This window comes from Taeniopygia guttata, chromosome 1A (assembly GCF_048771995.1).
Source record: "Taeniopygia guttata chromosome 1A, bTaeGut7.mat, whole genome shotgun sequence".
NCBI lineage: Eukaryota > Metazoa > Chordata > Aves > Passeriformes > Estrildidae > Taeniopygia > Taeniopygia guttata.
Window position 1 is genome coordinate 5,852,061 of NC_133025.1, and position 17,966 is coordinate 5,870,026.

Genomic DNA, 17,966 nt, shown 5'->3' on the forward strand with positions numbered 1-17,966 from the left:
ACAGATTTTTGTGTGATGTCTTCATTAGAAGGCTGTTTTCCAGGATGCTCCTTTCTTCAGACTGGGCTGTATTAGCACAGGAAAGGAAAAGGAAAAGTCTATTTTGCAATCTCAGCTAGAAACATTTTAACCCAACTAGAGCTTAATTTTAATAACACTTCAATTTCCATAGCTTTTTATTCATGCCTTATCTTTTCTTTAAATAGAAGCTTTCATCTCAGAGGATCCCAACTACTCCTTTCAGGAGTATTTGGCAGCTTTTCACTTTTGTTTCTTTACAGAAATTGAAGAAAAACTTGTTTACAGTGTACTGGAAAGCTGTGGTGCAACCATTAGAGCACCAGCTGCGCAGCCAGCACTAACACAGCACTGCAGTTGCTTGGGTGGCTTTGAAAATCTCTTGGGTCTTCTTTTGTGTCAAAACCATGTTTTTAGACTTCCAAAAATGTCTCTGCATTTTGCATCTCCCTTTGGCTTCACTGTAAAACCTCTGGTAGACCATGGTGGTTTCATGAGGGAGGTTTCTTGTGTAGATATGAACCTTACATGAAGCTTCCACACATAAAAATGTTCTACTTGCAGCTCGCAGCAGTTGATGTTGTGTTAGGCTGTGCAAGAACTGCTGACTGTTTCTCAACACTTCTAGAAAAACCTGAGATGAGAAGAATCACATGAAGCAGCTGAAATGGGGCAGTGCTGAGCTTTTTTAAATATTTCAAATATTCAGTCACTCAAGCAGCAAGCCCTAGGTTTGGGGTGGCCAGGGTCAAGGAGGAGACCTTTCACATTTGACTGCATTTTCAGAATTCTCTTTCAGTTTGTGGTGAGAGAGGGGTAAGGAGTAAGCCTGTGTGTTTATATGTTCTCTCAGCCAACATGGCAGATGTGATAATGGGCTCCAAAATTTCTCCCATGACAAGGCTGGGTGCCTTACTCCAATTCTGCCTGCAGAAGAAAATTGCTTCCAGCAGCCCTTCCCCAGTCACTCATTTATCTGCTGTAGGGGATGAGAAGGCAGCCTTGGAGAGGCAGCTAAAATTCTTAGACCTTCTTTCTCCCTCCCCTTTTCCTTCTGTCAGTGATTCCTGACATTTTGAAACCAGAGCTGACAAATACGTGTAAGGTGTCTTGTTGGCTGGCTGTTTTTACAGAACAATGTATTTTTTTGGTGTAGCTAGGTAGTTGGTTGTGGAAACTGAAGTTATTTCAAGACATTAGCTATAGAAATATCCTTCTCTCCTTATTTTACCTCCCAGTGAGCTCCACAGCTCCAGTAAGAAGGGAATAATTAAATATTAGTGGGGTAGAAGAGAAATAGTTTGCTTGTAGCTGTGGGTTGGGAAGACCTTGTTCCGTGGCACGCCAATCAATGCCATGTTTCATAGGATGAGGTAAGAGGCCACGGAAATCTTTCTTGTTTCCCTGCACCACAAGGCATGAAATCTGATTAGTCCTGTCCTCTTCTAATTGTGATTTACAGTGCTAGAGCTGGCAGTGTGCTCCCAAAAGACCACCTGCACCCATGTGACACAGTGAGTGAGAGAGTGCTGGGAAGGCTTTTCCCAACCCTTCAGAAACATAAAGAAATGAAATCCAGTGTCCTTGAACACCAACTTCTGATTAAATCCCAGGTGCCCAACTAAACCAGTGCATATGTGCCCCACAGAGGAAAATCAAGGTCCTGCCATTAACCATGGCAGTAAATACAAGCATTTCACAACAGCTTTTTCTGAACACCTAAATTATAAATGCAAAATTATTGAGTTAAATAGACCAAATCCTATGATATAGGCTAAGCTTACATCCAGTGTGGCAGTCTGGTCATGAAGGAAAGGAGACCATAGTTCACAAATAATAAAATATATATGATCCCATATCCCATGCAGAATAAAATATATATGCACACTAAATCAATAAACAAATGTTTGTGAGTGTCCAGGTTTGGTAGCTGAAAAATAACCCTTGAATGTAAATACACATAGCAATGTCTGGAAGAATGGTTAAATTAGCAAATGTTTAATTGGGGCACTTAATGGCAACCTCTTAAAGTCTGGGTTTTCAAATAATTTAAAAATAACATTGTCTACTGAATTTTTGCCGTGATATTGAGGTGAATTGGAAATTTACCTCACTAAATGGTAAGGTGGAAATGGCCACTGTCTATCAGTGGGAAATGGCCTGCTGAATGGAGATAACAAGGGGACTTAACCTTGTAGCCTCTGGCTGGCAAACCCTAATTAAAATGCAGCCTCATCCTCTCTGTGGAATGCTGCTTCCAAGTACTCATATTCAAGCTGCATAACCTCATTCATCAGGCATTCCCCTTGCCCAAAGAACAAGTTTATTTCAAATTGGTACAGAGATCTGCTACAAAGGTTTTTTTGCTCCATGACAAAGGCAACGAGACCCATGCAAATGGTTTTGGGCTGAGGAGTGAGGAGGAAGGCTTTGCAGTAGTGCTGGGCACTGACAGTACCCAACAGCTGAGCCCTGTGGTTAAAAAAAAGAGAAAGCTCAAGGAAGGGAAGGGGCAGGGTGCTTTATCTTGAGAGGAATGGAGCCTTATTTCTCTGCTGATTCACATTTCTTTCGAGACTTGCTAATTGCAACATCTCTCAGTAAGTTACTTACAGCAGAACTGCTGGGGAGAAATTGTGATAAATGCATAAACTGTGTCTTACTGATTTTTGTTGACATTTTACATGCTTCTCGTGCATTTGAAACCTCCATTCAATAATTGTCACTATAGGACACACTCCTGGATAGTGAGAACCAAAGAAATGAATGAAGCAGTTTCTTGACCATATCAACAATATTATTCAAGGCTCTGCATGGGGTTCTTTGCCTGCCCTCCAGTATATCTGTGTTTGTGCTCATCCCCCACTGAATTTGCAAGACAAGAAAATAATAATGCTAATAATAGAAATGGTATTAAAAGAGATTACTTTGAGACTGATGGCAAATTTGGGCCTCTTTAATTTTAGTGCACAGCAGCAATATGGAATCTAGGAGAAGTACTGTAGATTATTCACCTTTCTACTTCACATTTTGTCTAGATTTCTGTACAGAAAGCTGGTTTGTTACATCATATTCCAGAAATATGTTGTTGAACAAGACTAGTATAGCATTATGTAGTGTGGCTAAACAGTAGTGAGACATCAGCTGGTTTGTTACCTAAGAAATACAGAAAGTCACAATGCTGTGGTGAAGTTTGGGTAAAAGAACTTTGATTTCTGATTTTATGATGCTCATCTATCAGCCAGAGCTAGCTTAGGTTCTTTTGAATCAAAGGCCTTTACATTTAAAAAGAAAAAAAAATACCGCATGATGCAAAAATGCATTGACTTTATTTTCATGACTAGATGTAGTGCTTTTGGGTAATGATCAGGCATTGCTTTCTCTTACTGTTGTTTGATTAAAATGTGAATACAGTCTTGACTTGATAATCTTACCAGGTACACACAGAGCTAAAAAGAAAAGGTATTCTATGCCTCAAATTGATTTGCATAAACCAAACAATCTGTTGCTTGCTGGATTGCAAAATGGTTTATTTTGCCCATTGGCCACAGGGGCAACAATATTGTATTTTTGATGCCAGAATGTAGCTTTCATGCATTAGCTCTAAAATGACAATATGCTTTAGCCTCTCAGTGCTTAGATCTGCTTCATTTGGAAATCTTTTAAGTAGTAATAATAATAATGTTTTGAGGAAATTGAGTGGAACACTAAATTATTCTCTGAAACCTAAGTTCAAACTGTGCAAGGCTAAGGGAGCTGAAAATCAATGCACTTTTAAAGTCATTAGAGATCACAAGTGAAATAAGTCTGTGTTGCTTTAGCTAAGCTTTTAGTGTGCCATGGTATTATTACAAAATCAGCCTGAATCTGCATTAATTTCACAGTCTTTTTCTTTAAGATGCCCAAGGGTGCATGAAGAATAAAATGTAAATCTCAGGAGGCAATGTTTTTATTAGCCAAAAGGGCAGTGAGACATGCACTGAAAAGCTTGACCTGCACCATGCCCAGTGTAGGTATGGCTGATAATAGTAAAAGGGTGGGAAAATAGCCCAGGCATTAGCCTACTGGCTTTTCATTATGATTTTAAAGACTGAAGAGGGAAAAAAAAAAAAAAAAAAAAAAAAAAAAAAGAAGGGTGATTTTTTTCAGTTATTCACACACATAGCTTCAGAATTGTTCAAGCTGGCAGTAGCTTTCATGGATCAAAGAATTATACTTGTACCTAGAACTCAGAGAAACAAATACCATAAGAATTTTTATTTTTAAAATGTTATTTTCTTAAATGTTGAGACTGCACCTACATTACTGAATTTTGTCTGAGTCTTTTCACAAATAGTCATAGGATACACAGTGGTGTTTTTCTTATTCTTATTTGTATGATACTTCTTGGTGCATCACAGTAATTTGTGATGTTATGGACCCCTTTATTAAATTCTCAGTTCAGCTGTCAGTGATGCCGACATTTATTCACTATCCACAGTTTACCACACAAAAGCCAGAGCAAGCAATTGTTAATGCATGGTCTGAATAGATTTAACTATGCAATCCAAAGTCTACATAAAAGCCTTATTTATTTCAAACCCTGTGGCTAAAGAACAAAAACAGTAACAAAACAGAGCAAATGAACAAAAAAGAAAAACAAAGCAAAACAAACAAAAAAATTAAATAAAACCCCTCCTTGTCACCCATCTCCACCTAATTTTTTTTCTTTCATCTATGGTCAGATTAGCAAGTCAGCACTGTCAATAAATAAACTAGAGAAGTTGTTTATTTTTATGTACTACTGAGAACAGTGTCGTCTTGTGGCCGTTCTCGTAGACTGTGTTGGTTTAACAAGCGTCCAACCCTTTTGTCTTGTTGTTTTTTGTCTTTCCTGCTCCCTGTCCCCTTGTTCCCACAGGCTGTGCGTTTGTCACATTTTCTACAAGGGCAATGGCACAGAATGCAATCAAAGCCATGCACCAGTCTCAGACCATGGAGGTACAGTACTGTATCATTTGCCCTTTCTTTGTTTTCTTTGTGCAAATGATTGCGAATGGTAAAGCCATGCTCTCCTGGATCAGATCAGACACATGACAATCACAGATTTAAATTTTTTACCTACCTGCTCACTCTACCTGTCTTTGTGAAGCTTTATTTTTCTCAATCACCTAAAAGAGCACAATAAGTCTGCTGTGTGGTATCCAAACACGGCTCTCAATCCTGTTTTCAGTGGCATTCAGCAGAAAATAAAAATGCTATGAACACCACTCCTCAGTTGTACTCAGAGTATCTCTGATGATTAAATTACCTCTATTTTTAACACACGTTCCCCCTAAGAAAAATCTTTTTCTTTTAAATAGCTTTTTAAGTGTTGTGGTTTGCATTGCTCTGAGAAAAAGCTCAAGAGATTTAACATGGCCACACTGAGTTACTAGTGCATGTGTTTTTCTGCAAATAGAATCTCTTTTTAAGTTAATATTATTTCGCCTTCTTCATGTAGCTAATAAAAATGCTAATGATGACAGAGCATATTGGAGTGTGGCACTTCCTGCAGAGCACCGTCGTGGCTGGCCCCTCACAAGCAACACTCTTCATTCCCTTCCAAACTGCCTCTATGGCTTCGTATTTTACCATGATGAGCAACTCAAAAGTTTAAACTCGTTCACTCAATGTGACTTTAGCTGCTGGTTAACGATCTGGTCATTGGAGTGGTTATTGAATGCCACAGCTTGTCTGGCAATCTCAAAACTTTTTTCAGTCTGTGATTTTTGTCATGGTCTTTCAGAATTTTGCACAAAAAACCGCACAAGTATGAAATCTTTACTTACTCTGGATCTTCTAGCTTATCATTGGAGAGTGCATGTTATACTGTATTATGTATACTGTATCTTCGTGTAGTGATGATTTTTCTCAGAGGTGGCATTGATGTTATGTGCACTTGTTTCTTTTTTTTTTTTTTTTATTTTTTTTCCACCAGGACCTTTCAATTTTTTTTTTTTTTTTTCTCTCAGTGATCTTCCTTTGCAATGCTCTAGTCTCCCAAAGCATGCTGGGTGCTAAACAATCATTATTGCGTCATGTCGTTGAGCTGCTTTGTGTAACGAGCCAAGGGGGGAGACCAGGGGTGGGAGGGTGGACAGAGGACAAAGGAGGAGGAGAAGATAAAATTCAAGCCAGTGCATGAAAATGTCACTAACTGTTTCTTGTATAGTACAAGTAATGATATCAGCATTGCAAAGCTGTTGTCTTTCCAAACATCACGTTTGAATTTGGTTGAGCTTCTTTTATAATCAATGTGTTTTCTTTTCAGTGCAATGCATTTTTAGACCCTGGGTATACAGTTTTAGTTGAGAATCTGCCAATGAGATGAGAATAATTGAAATTATCTTTACTAGAAAGCTGCTGTTATACACTCTATGCAGTCTGATAGTATATTGTGAAAAAACTGCCACTTTGAGTCTCTGCAATAATACCTGTAGTAATTTGTCTGCCGTGCACTGCTCCATTAATTCAGATCTATATGTTTTACTGGGTTTGATTCCAAGTAATAAGGATATATTTATTGGAAATACTGTGTTTTACCTATATTTTCCATGTGTTTTAATGTATTTTTCCATCTAGAAAAATGAATTTTACACAGCTCTACTTCCGAAGACGGTAAAATAAAGACATAACACCTCCCAGACAAATTCTCCCACTGCTCTGTTGTATGCAGCACTCCAAAAGGGGCTGCATTTTGACAGAATACTCTTAATGAGATTAGTTCAGTAGAATGGTTACTCTTGGATCAAAATCCTTCTCAACACCTTTAGACACATCATCAATGAGATCCCCAGATTGGCAAGGCAATTCCAAACATTTTGCCCTTTGAACATCTGGGTCTTTGCAGCAACTGAGCTTAGGCTGAGTCCCTTCTTGGAAAGAAGCCGTGCACCCTCCCTCTCTGTGGAGGAGGGACTCAACCTGACAACAGAAAAATATGAAGGCAGCACCAGCTGTTGGGAAGAAAATGGCACTGAATGGCATGGAAATATGAAGCCATTGAATGAGGAAGGGAGATGCACCTTCTGTTTGTGCTGGAAGCTTTCCCTCAAGCTAGGAAATAGAAGTGCATAAAACAAGAATCACCCCATAGGCAAAAAAAAAAAAAAAAAAATTGCTCACTTTTGCCAATACTCTTCTAGTGAAAAGTTAAATTGGGTTGACTCATGTTACACGTCCAGCCTCAGCCTGAAACAGTCATCCTTGGACACTTTGGTTTCATGTTATTTTGCAATTAAAAGTGGGCTTAGAGGAAGATATGTAGTACACAATAGCATTGCAACCAAATTACTACAGATTTTTTCCTTTTTAAATTATTTTCAGTTCTTTAGCACACATGATTGACCAAGATGAATTTTCATAAAGGGCTAAGAAAGAACAATGGGGTTGTTAAGTCCAGATGAACCTGTCTCATAGAATAATGCATTGTCTTCTTGCTCTTTCCACCTGACTTACTGACCTGGTTAAATCAACTGATTTTTAAAATATAATTGCTGCTCTAAAGTGTTTGCTCTTCTACTTCTTTTCTATGGAGGTTTTATGTTTGTTTGTTTAAGTAATTCAATTGCAGCACCAATAGAAGACACTAATTTGTTATCATGGAGTAAATTTGATACAATAACAACCCTTTTCTCATATAGAGCCACTTGCTAGATATAATCTCAGTCTTAAGAATGTCTTCTTTCTTGAAAATGATGAAGTGATGAAATATAGAGTAGACAGTGAAAAAATGAATTATAGATTCATAAATTGCAGAGATATTGTTTTTATACAATTTACTGACATTTAAGCATTCATAAATATGTCAGCTGTACTGTTGAATGCTGAACTACCAATATAATATTTTTATCATATTTCTATTATAATAACTTAACCATATAATATTTCTTCCTTTGATACGCATTTCTATTTTTTTTTGGAAATATACTTGACTCTCCTGTACTTCCAGGCAGAAGGCAGTAAGTTCCAGTTGTTCTTAGCCCAGTGTTACCAATAATGGTACTTGTATCTCATATAAGATAGAAACAGCTTGCTTTTTTTTATTAGCAAAACCAGAAAAATCTCTCGCATCCTCTACCCCCTGGCTCCTTTCTCTTTCTTCTTTTTTTTCTAAATGATCTTATTTTTAATATTAGTATAAAAATCACTAGAGAGAGGTAATTGTGTAACAAGCCAGCTCCTTCATAATCTTTATTTGATTGCTGGAGTGTTATGGATCTCCTTTCTCCCTCACTGAAACACTAAAAGACATTTTTACAATGAAGCACACAGGAAAAGAATTGGAGGTGGAATAATAAACCACAAACAATGATTTTCTAAGATAATTCTAAAGAAACAGTGTTGATGGGGAATCTTTATATGAGAATTATTATTATTATTATTATTATTATTTATTATTATTATTATTACTATTACTATTATTATTATTATTATTATTATTATTGTTACTGTTTATTTCATCATTTTATCTGATGATTTGGACCATTTTTATCCATTGTCCTGGTATGAGGTTTTTCAGAGAAAAGGTACATGGCTGCTTTTTGCAATTAATTGAGGACAGGAACTTTTCTGAAGATGTTCACAGTGTTGTGAGAGCAGCCATGGGAAGAGCAGGTGACATAGAACCCTGCTCTGCATCCCACACTTTACACTTTGGCTAAAGCACTGCTATGTTTCTTGGACTTGAGTCACTTATCACTCCTGCCATTGTGTTCACATTGAAGTTAGACAAGAAATTAGTATAACAAAGCATGGCAAGGGAAGTTATTCATTGGATGCTGTGAGGTTGAAAAGCTTTATGAAATGGATTGACAGTTTCAATGACTCATAAAATGCTTGAATTAATTTGAAGAACTGAATCATTGCATTATATAGCTTGCTTTCTTGATCTGAAAAAAATTAAGACTTGAAAGGTTAAAACATTTCTTAGCAGGGCAAAAAACAGAGAGAAATCAACAGAGACATCTTTCATAATGACATCTCATTGTCTCAGTGTCTTTGCCCAGGAAGTGCCAATTCGAAGTCCAAGGGAAATTCCAGTTTACCTCAAAAGTCCATTTGGTCTGTGACCTCCAGCTTCTTCCCAGGGGTCCCTCAGCCATGGGTGAGGAATAGGCTGCAGACCAGACCTCTAGCTCTTTCTTACAGCTTCCCTATTCCCTAAGGCATCTTACAGCCTTGCCATACCATGTAACAAGAGACTGATAGAAGAAATGGTGTCAATCAGGAATGGGCTGCTATCACCAGAACTAGTCCCTTTTGGTCTGCATCCTGCCCTTTGTTCACATCTCAAGGGTGCTTGGTACAAAGCGTGCCCGGGAGTGGACCGCAGGTGGGTGAATGGACTGGGGGTCCTTGGTGTGAACAGGGCCAGTGCCTCGCTGATGTAAATGGGTGCTGAGGTAAATCTGCTGCTCCCGGTCTCTTTAGGATGCACACACCAGCTGCACTGAGCCTGATGGCACAGCCAGACCGTGGTGGCAGGGCTGTCTTGGCTGTGTGGTCCCTGGCAGCACGGAGGTTGGACACCTCTCCCTTTGGCGCTGCCTTGAAAACAGACTGCAGACAAAGCATCACGTCCATCTCATCAGCTGTGAAGCTTAATTAAAGAGGACTGGTACACTTTGCTGTCTCTGGCAGCAGTTTGGATAGCTGGAAGGAAAAGAGAGCCTGAGGAAAGGTGCTTTATAAAAAGAGCTGGGGAATCAATAATGTCTCCATAGCCTCTTTTCTTAACAACCTGAAAATCTTAGTCCTTGCAGTCCTACATGTGCAAGTCATAGAGAGGGTGAACGATCTGGTTGTGCCAGTGCCAGTGGCGCTACAGGACATGGCTGAGCTCACGAGGTGAGGGTGACCTGGTGGGATTTAACCCTTCTGTCTTTCCTGATCTGTCCAACCACAGGGCTGCTCTTCGCCAATCGTGGTGAAGTTTGCTGACACCCAAAAGGACAAGGAGCAGCGGCGTTTGCAGCAGCAGTTGGCTCAGCAGATGCAACAGCTCAATACTGCCACTTGGGGAAACCTCACAGGTCTTGGAGGACTCACACCACAATACCTAGCTGTAAGTTCATTTCAGAGGTGGTGGCTGTATTATGGTCTATTTATTTTAGGACCATGGTAAATCAGTTCTACTAAACTCCCCGCAGGAAATTGCTAAGTTGTCCAGGATACACAGTGTGTCTTCTTCTGGGGGTGTTTATCTGCAAAACAAATAATAGATTCATAGAAAGGCTTGGGTTGGAAAGGACCTTGAAGATCACCATCACCTAGTTCCAGCCCCTCCACTGTAAATAAAATTTTATTCCATTAGTTTTATTGAGGGTTTTGAATGCTTGAGTGACGTTCCCCCCCTCTCAGCCCCCTTAATAATCAGGCTAGCCCAGAGATACGAGGCTTTGAGGGGAGGAATATCAGGAGATGGCAAAGATTTCCAAAAGAGGCTCTTACCCCGATATATGTTGGTGCAGCTCTCTTTAGTCTGTGATGTCCATGGGGAGAGTGGGGCAAAAGAGGATGAACAGGAAATGTCTGGGGTTTATCTAGACTTTGGATAGGGAGGGCTTCTCCGGCTCTACGCCAACCCCGTTGGGGCAGGAAGGAGGGGTCCGGGGTTATCTTGATCAGAGTCACAGGGTCCCGGGGAAGGGGGAACAGAGTGCCCATGAGCACAATGTAACACTAGAGTCTTTTTTTTATAGCTGGAATAAAATTTAAGTTCTTCCCTAGGGGAGGACAGATAGGCAGCTGAACACTGTAGAGGCCATATCCATATGGTGCAGCCTCTAAACTAGAGTGTTGTGGTTCAAGCATCCAATTTCCACATTTTCATTTGGAAATGGCTTTTGCTTTAATGCATGGTCCTGTCAATGCTAAACATGCATGGTTCATATCCCCTTATACAGAAAGTGAATGTGGCCAGGAAAAGCCATAAATTCAAAATGGCTTTTTCCTTAGTTCATTTGTAAGATGAGAAACAGGTGATAGCTGCTGTCCCTACTGGAAAATCTGAAATCCACAGCCACATGTCTTTGGTCCTGGATGGCCAAGAGAGGCTCCCCTTCATCACAGCTGAGAGGGAGCCTCTGCCCTTTGTGGCTTTGGAGTTGGGAGGTCTGGTTGAGGAACTTTTGGATAACTTGGGGGTTCCTCATGGTTCCAAGTAAGACAAATATAACCTCACTAAGTACAAGGCCAAGTACAAGGTCCTGATCCTGGATCAGGGCAATTGCAAGCACAAAAGCATGGATCAAGAGCAGCCCTAAAAAGACCTTGGAATTGTTGGTGGATGAGAAGCTTAACATGACCTGTCAATGTGCACTTCCAGCTCAGAAAGCCAAACATGTCCTGGGCTGCATCCCCAGCACTGTAGGCAGCAGATCAAGGTAGGGGGTTCTGTCCCTCTGCTCTGCTCTGGTGAGACCCCACCTGCAGTTCTGCATCCAGCTCTGGAGCCCCCAGTACAGGAAAGACATGGACCTGTTGGAGCAGGTCCAGAGGAGGCCACAGAGGTGATCCATAGCACTTTTGCTATGGAGAGAGGGCTGAAAGAGTTGGGGCTGTTCAGCCTGGAGAAGAGAAGCCTCTGGGATTTTTGAGTTTTCCATACCTGAAGGAGCCTCCAACAAAGCTGGAGGGCCTTTTTACAGGGGCGTTTAGTGATGGGACAAGGGGTAATGATTTTAAACTGAGAGAGGGCAGGTTTAGATGTGATACTCAGAAGAAATTGTTTCCTGTGAGGGTGGTGAGAGAGTGGCACAGGTTATCCAGAGAAGCCAAAGCTGCCCCAGCCCTGGAAGTGTTCGAGGTCAAGATGGATGGGGCTCTGAGCAACCTGATGGGAGGGTGTCCCTGCCTGTGACAGAGCAGCTGGAAGTGGAGGAACTTTGAGGTCCCTTCCAAACCAAACCATTCTATGAAATGGATGTGCCCATATATATGTGTTGTGTATGTATAAATACATCATTTGTGTGCATACAATGTTTTGATATAGTGATATAAACAGCAATTTACCCGGCAATGAAAAATATATATTAGTACTGAGGTTGGCTAATTAATGTGAGATAGGCTAAACTGCTATATATACAATTACCAGTCTAATGAATATCTGTGTGCTTGATTCATAAAGATAATAAAGAAAAAACTGAATTCACAGAGGTGGGGAAGAATGGACCATGATTGACAGAGATGAGTTATGGTAACTACTAGACTACAGAGGGTTGTAATTAGTCACACTATGTTGGTTTAAATAGATTTAACACCTGGTTGTTAAAAAGAATAAATTGATTAATTGTTTTAAAGCAGCCATGTTATTGAGTTTCCCTTGTGTCTCTGTGTTTCTTAATAGAGATTAGACATTAATATGGATTTACAGCATTGACTCTAGGGATGTTCATTCCAACGGCAGACAGAAGCAAGAGACTGTATAAATGTAAAGGAAAGCAGAAATACTCCAAATGTTAAATGATAGCTCATTTTAGTTTTATCTTCATTTGTTACATTACTGTCAGATAGATTGCTGTGTTGTGTTGTTCATTTGCAGCTCCTGCAGCAAGCAACTTCCTCCAGTAACTTGGGTGCCTTCAGCGGCATTCAGCAAATGGCCGGTGAGTTAAAAACCCTCTCATTTTGCTCCTGCTATGTTTTGTATTCCTAAGCTATTGAATGCTGTGCCTCTAATAATCACATTGTCAGGGGGTGGGGGGGTGTGTTGTGTATTAAATGTGGCAGATGTATTGGCAGGGGACAGCTCATGGTTCAGCGTCAATAGAAACACTTTCACCCCTCTTTCAGAACTGAAATTAAACCCAGCGCTCCCAGGTTGTGCAAACAGTTTGTCTTGCATTAGTCACCTGCCATTTGGCCAAAGTAACCAATTGTAAATTGCAGGAGAGCTCTTAGTCCCTGCAGCCGTATCCTGCCCTATGAAAAGTGTCAGGAAAGCAACAGCAGGATTACATTCTAATTTCCAGTGAGATTTCTGTGTCCCGAAAAATCAAATTAATGGCAGCCCTCAAACATTTTAATAATATGTGGTGAGGAAAAATGTTCTGACCTTTTTAATGAAACCCAAGATTACAGGCCTACCTTCAGTACGAATTTTCAGGCTCCTTTTATAATCACAGAAAATTAACTGGGTGCCTTTTTGACTTTGGAACCCTAGCTGGCAAAATTACACAAGAGAGATTTTATGTAAAAGTATAATCTTCAGTCTGGAGGAAAAAAAGAAAGAAAGAAAAGAGGAAAAACGAATCAAAGTGGGAGAGCGGATTTGAAAGCCAGCTAGTTGGAGGGTTTCTTAGTAATGAGCTGTGTGCCAGTAGTAACTGATGTGTAGTGATTAGCAAAAGGTCATTCCCACTGTGTAACCTACCATGCTGATATCCTAACTTAACATGATGCTAGAGAAGGCAGCATGTGCAGTAAATCAGAGCACAGATGCACATTATGCCTGCCGTGAGGAACTGTTAAAAAGCTTTTTTTTTTTTTTCTTGTTACAGGGAAAAAAAAAAAAAGAATCACAAAACCCCTAAATTGCTACATTAGTTTATTTTAATCATGAGCCCGCTGAATCAATGAAATACAACATTACGCTTGCTTCATCATCACAAAACAAGGGCTAAAATATTCAGAAGTCTTTATGAGCACAATTTCTCATTCTTTTTTTAATCCTGGTCTTTTGCTGCTTCTGGTTCTGCTTTGAAGGATGCCTGAAATACTTTAACAAGTATATATATACCACACTGTATAGCTATACCCCACAGGTATTCTTTGCTCAATCGTTATATTATGCCATTATTGCAGTGACATCAGAGAATAATGTGAACCTGCTGTCTGACAATATAAATTGGCCTACAGATGACAATATCTCTGAATTATTCTCTCTTTCTCAGACCTGCTGGCAGTGCTTGCTGGTTCTATTATGTTACTCTTGCAATCTAGCATTTTTTCCATCAAAATAATGTATCTTAATATGATAAACAGAACAGAGCGCTTCAGCAACAGTTTTATACTTGGGAGTTTTGGAAGTGGTTTTGAGCTCAAAGATTGTGTTTTAATGTTTTCATATTAGGTTAGGTCTACAAAATGAAAGAATTGGGACACTGAGGAAAAATAATGTGATATCCATCTCATTATGTGCACCTTAGAAGTTTTTGTTGCCTGTTTCTCACTGTTAGTGTAGATTCAGCTTTCAGCTTCAGTTTTCAAGAACTGTGTTGAAACTATGGATTTTAGTCAAGTATTTCCAGGATGGGCTTTCAATCCAGGATGTGATTTATTCTCTGAAAATCATATGGTCTTGAGACTGAGAGAAAGTCATCTTAAGAAATCATAGTGGCACATCATTGTTACTTGAGGGATGTACTTTTTTCAACTGCGAATTAGATTGTTAATGTGCTCATCTATGGGATAATTTGATGACTGACTGCCTCTCTTGGAAAAAAACGTATTTTATATCTTATATTCATGTTATCAAAACAGCTTGAAGTTTACTCCTTTCCCCAAAACATGTGAGTCGTAAATCTTTCTGTTCAAGGTAAAATTAGTAGTACAAAATTGTTCTCCAAGCTGCATCTCTACATGAAAGTGCCAAAGACTAAGCACTATTTCATTGTTAGAACTGAGAGTTCATGTCCTCTCCTTGGAAATCAGGCAGTACTATATCATGCAGTGCATCTGGTATTAACAATTTGTATATTATGTTTCATGAAAGGAATAGAAAGTACTCCTGTGTCTGCAGCAAGAGCTTGCATTACCAGATGAAGCTATCCTTGAACATTTGTGAAGGCCTAGAGTTTTTTAACTTAAGCTGTACAGGTTCATTTCACAAAAAAGAATCTAATATGTAATTCCATATTGCATGTAGTTTGCCTATTAATATAACATTTCAAAGTGAGGAATAAAATCCAGACACAATTGAGTGAAGTTCTAAAGAAGATCTGTCATTGCAGCTTTCAAGTTCTTTGAACTTTGTGTTTGAGGGGTGCAACTTTTATCCTTGAAGTCGATGGGTGTGCTTACCACGTAATTCAGACACTAAAACTTTGATCAAAAGCCACGCGAGCCATTGAAATTCCACCCTTACTTCCATGTCAGGGCTCTAACATCTCTTTTGTGCTTAAATCTTGATGAAGTCATGGTTTACTACATTAGGACTTCTGATATAGCTCCCCATTGTACAAAATTAGGGTCTGAAAGTGTTTATTCGTGCTGCTAAAGCTTGTGTTGTCTCTGTAGAGAACAGAAGGGGCATAGCACACACCCCACTGCACATGTGAAGAGTTATTTGCTATGCTCAGTATATTATTTCTTAAATCAAAGCAATTTTCTTTGCTAGCAGAGCAAAGACTCTGCTCTTCAGTGTGCAGTTTTAAATTCCATTCCCCTAATACCATGCCTCAGCCTGGTTAAGGTAGTTCTTACATTGCAGAAGCAGTGGTTCCTTGATTTTGGTGAAGAGAGTGGGATTTTTAGGTGTTTGTGATTGATGAGTATTGGAGTTTGCTTCTTTGTTTATTGGTTTGTTTGTTTGTAAGCTGGGAATACAGTCCAAAGGAAAATGGGGATTTTTCTCAAGAACTCTCCAACATACAGATATTAAACACTCAGTGCCAGGTCTAAAAGGGGTCACTGTTCTTGCTGTATCAGCCAACTGACTCTGCTATACATTCAGCATTGTGTGAAGTCCAAGCAAATCATGAAACTGGTTTAATGAAAATTTGAGATTCTGAAGTTTGAGAGACAAAAAGCTGTAGCTTGCCATTTAGCTTTCCAAGCTTTAAGGTTCCATGCCTAATTCTGCAGTTTAGTTTTATCTCATTTCTATAGAAGAACAAAGTTTTCATTAAATCATTCGACTTCATGTGTCAAGCCAAAGAAAACAATGTAATATTTTGAGACTGGCAATAAAGTTGGGAGAGCTGGCAGTGGTGCCTTTGGTATTACAGTAATCCCCTGGTCTTGATTACAGGCACTAATTCTACCTTGCCAAAGTCTGCTTCATTGTCCTGTATAAAACATGCAAGGACATGCATCCTTATGAGTACATTTCATAGTGAACACTTCCTCACTTTTGCTCCCCTTCTCTGAAATCTTCTAATCCTGATGCTAATTTAAAGGCAGTGTTTCCTCTCATGTTTTTCCTCTCATGTGTTTCCTCTCCAGCCTCAGTGTCTAGTCTGCACTTTGTCTTTGGGGAAGGCTAATAATGCAAATGAATTACATTATGTGATTTTATTGTCTTACTTTAAAAGACAATGTAAGCTACATTAAACACTAGCAACCTTTCAAGCAAGCAAAAATTCCTCCTTCAAATACATACAAATTGCATGAGAAGCTTAGTTCAAAGTTGAAGATTGCTATTGCTTGAATGTTTGAATTGAATTTGGCTGGCACTGGAGCAGGTCCTAAAAGCTGCAGTTATTTAACCCAACCTGCCTGTTTAAGAGCCTGGGAATTACAATACAGATAGTGTAAAAGGAAGTTTACTATTGCTAGGATGATTGTAGAAAATATTTCAATGTTTTCAATATTTAAACAATATACAATCTAGGAAGGTTCTCTATAATCCATTAATGTCAAATGTTTTGGCAGGAATAAATATTGTTTCATACAGCAATATTTTTGTATGTGTGACCATTCGAGACAAAAAAAAATGTACAGTACTCATAAAAAATACAAAGAGCTTATCTTAATTTCATTGACTAGACAGCGTATTTTGCTTTCTGAAGTTATACAGGAAGAGAAAAAATGGATTTTTCTTTTTCTTTCCAAACCCTAAGCCCTTTGCAGCTGGGAATTTTTTATATTTTTCCAATGTATATATTTTTTCCAGTGCTGTCCAAGTTCTCTCACAGTTTGGTTACATTTTGGGTTGAACTTCTGGCCCTTTCTGAGCCCTGCTCTGTACTTTCCACCCTTCTTCCACTACCCAAGCCAGATTTCCTCCTGTTGCAGAGTCTGTAGGAGCAGATGGGTGAGAGAAAGTCTGAGAGGTTCTGCTTTCTGAATATTTTCCTCTAATTGTTGGATTGGCTCAGTGGATCAGGAGGGACCAGTTGGAAGCCAGGACCATCTGCACAAAAGCTCTATACTTTTGCATTGGCCAAAGGATCCTTTATATCCTCTGACTCTTGGATGGCTTCATTCCAGCAAAGCCATACAGAAGGAGGATTTCTCCTGCTATGACCTCTTTAGGGATATCATATTAAAAGTAAAGGTCACCGAGAAACTGTTTCCAGCTCAAGGGAGATAGCTGTTTCTTAAAGATAACTACCAGTTTTGAAAATTGTTGACCTCAGGGACCAAAAACATTCAGCTTTTGTAACACTAATTCTATTAAAAGTCATAGTTATTTTAACACATAAAATTAGCTTTTTTAAATTCTTCTTCCTTTAACTAATAAATTAAACAACTCTGTTTAGCATTTTTGGAGAGACAGAGTTTGCAGCAAGTGAGCCTGTTCACAATCCACACGTTGCTCCTTCTCAGAGGAAAAGGAGAGGCACCTTGAGAGGAAAAAGCAGTGCTCAGCAGTTAGGAGATGTGCTTATTCAGGTGGTAAAAGTGCATGATGTGCAAGTTTGGCCAAGTCTGGGCACAATATCTGTAGCTCCATGTGGGCTTTCTATAACCAGCAAATGGGGGATGAGGGGGCTTTTTATTGCCTTGGCCCCTCTGTGGATGGAATTCATCCAACTGAGCCTCAGTAGTTTGGAAAGTAGGCATCTCATCTTCCTGCAGTGTGAAAGTAGAGGGAATTCACTCCCAGGCAATGATTAATCCTACCAAGGCTGGGGTTAATCTATTTTATGGATATTAGGAAAATACTACATATATTAGGAAGAAATTCTTCACTGTGAGGGAGGTGAGGCCCTGGCACAGGTTGCCCAGAGAGCTATGAATGCTCCATCCCTGGAAGTGTT

The 17,966-nt window shown here is 39.4% G+C and overlaps 1 protein-coding gene across 22 annotated transcripts in view; it reads left to right on the forward strand.

Annotated features, from left to right (window-relative positions):
* The window catches only part of CELF2 (CUGBP Elav-like family member 2), a 544,814-nt gene that overhangs the window by 480,870 nt on the left and 45,978 nt on the right, over positions 1-17,966 (forward strand). For 19 of the 22 annotated variants that reach the window (XM_072923957.1, XM_030263720.4, XM_072923958.1 and 16 more), the window contains 3 exons: positions 4,919-4,998; positions 9,947-10,105; positions 12,584-12,647. In XM_072923957.1, the coding sequence (XP_072780058.1) occupies positions 4,919-4,998; positions 9,947-10,105; positions 12,584-12,647 (303 nt within the window). The remainder of the gene's footprint in view (positions 1-4,918; positions 4,999-9,946; positions 10,106-12,583; positions 12,648-17,966) is intronic. The other 3 variants (XM_072923961.1, XM_072923962.1, XM_072923963.1) reach the window with 1 other exon arrangement.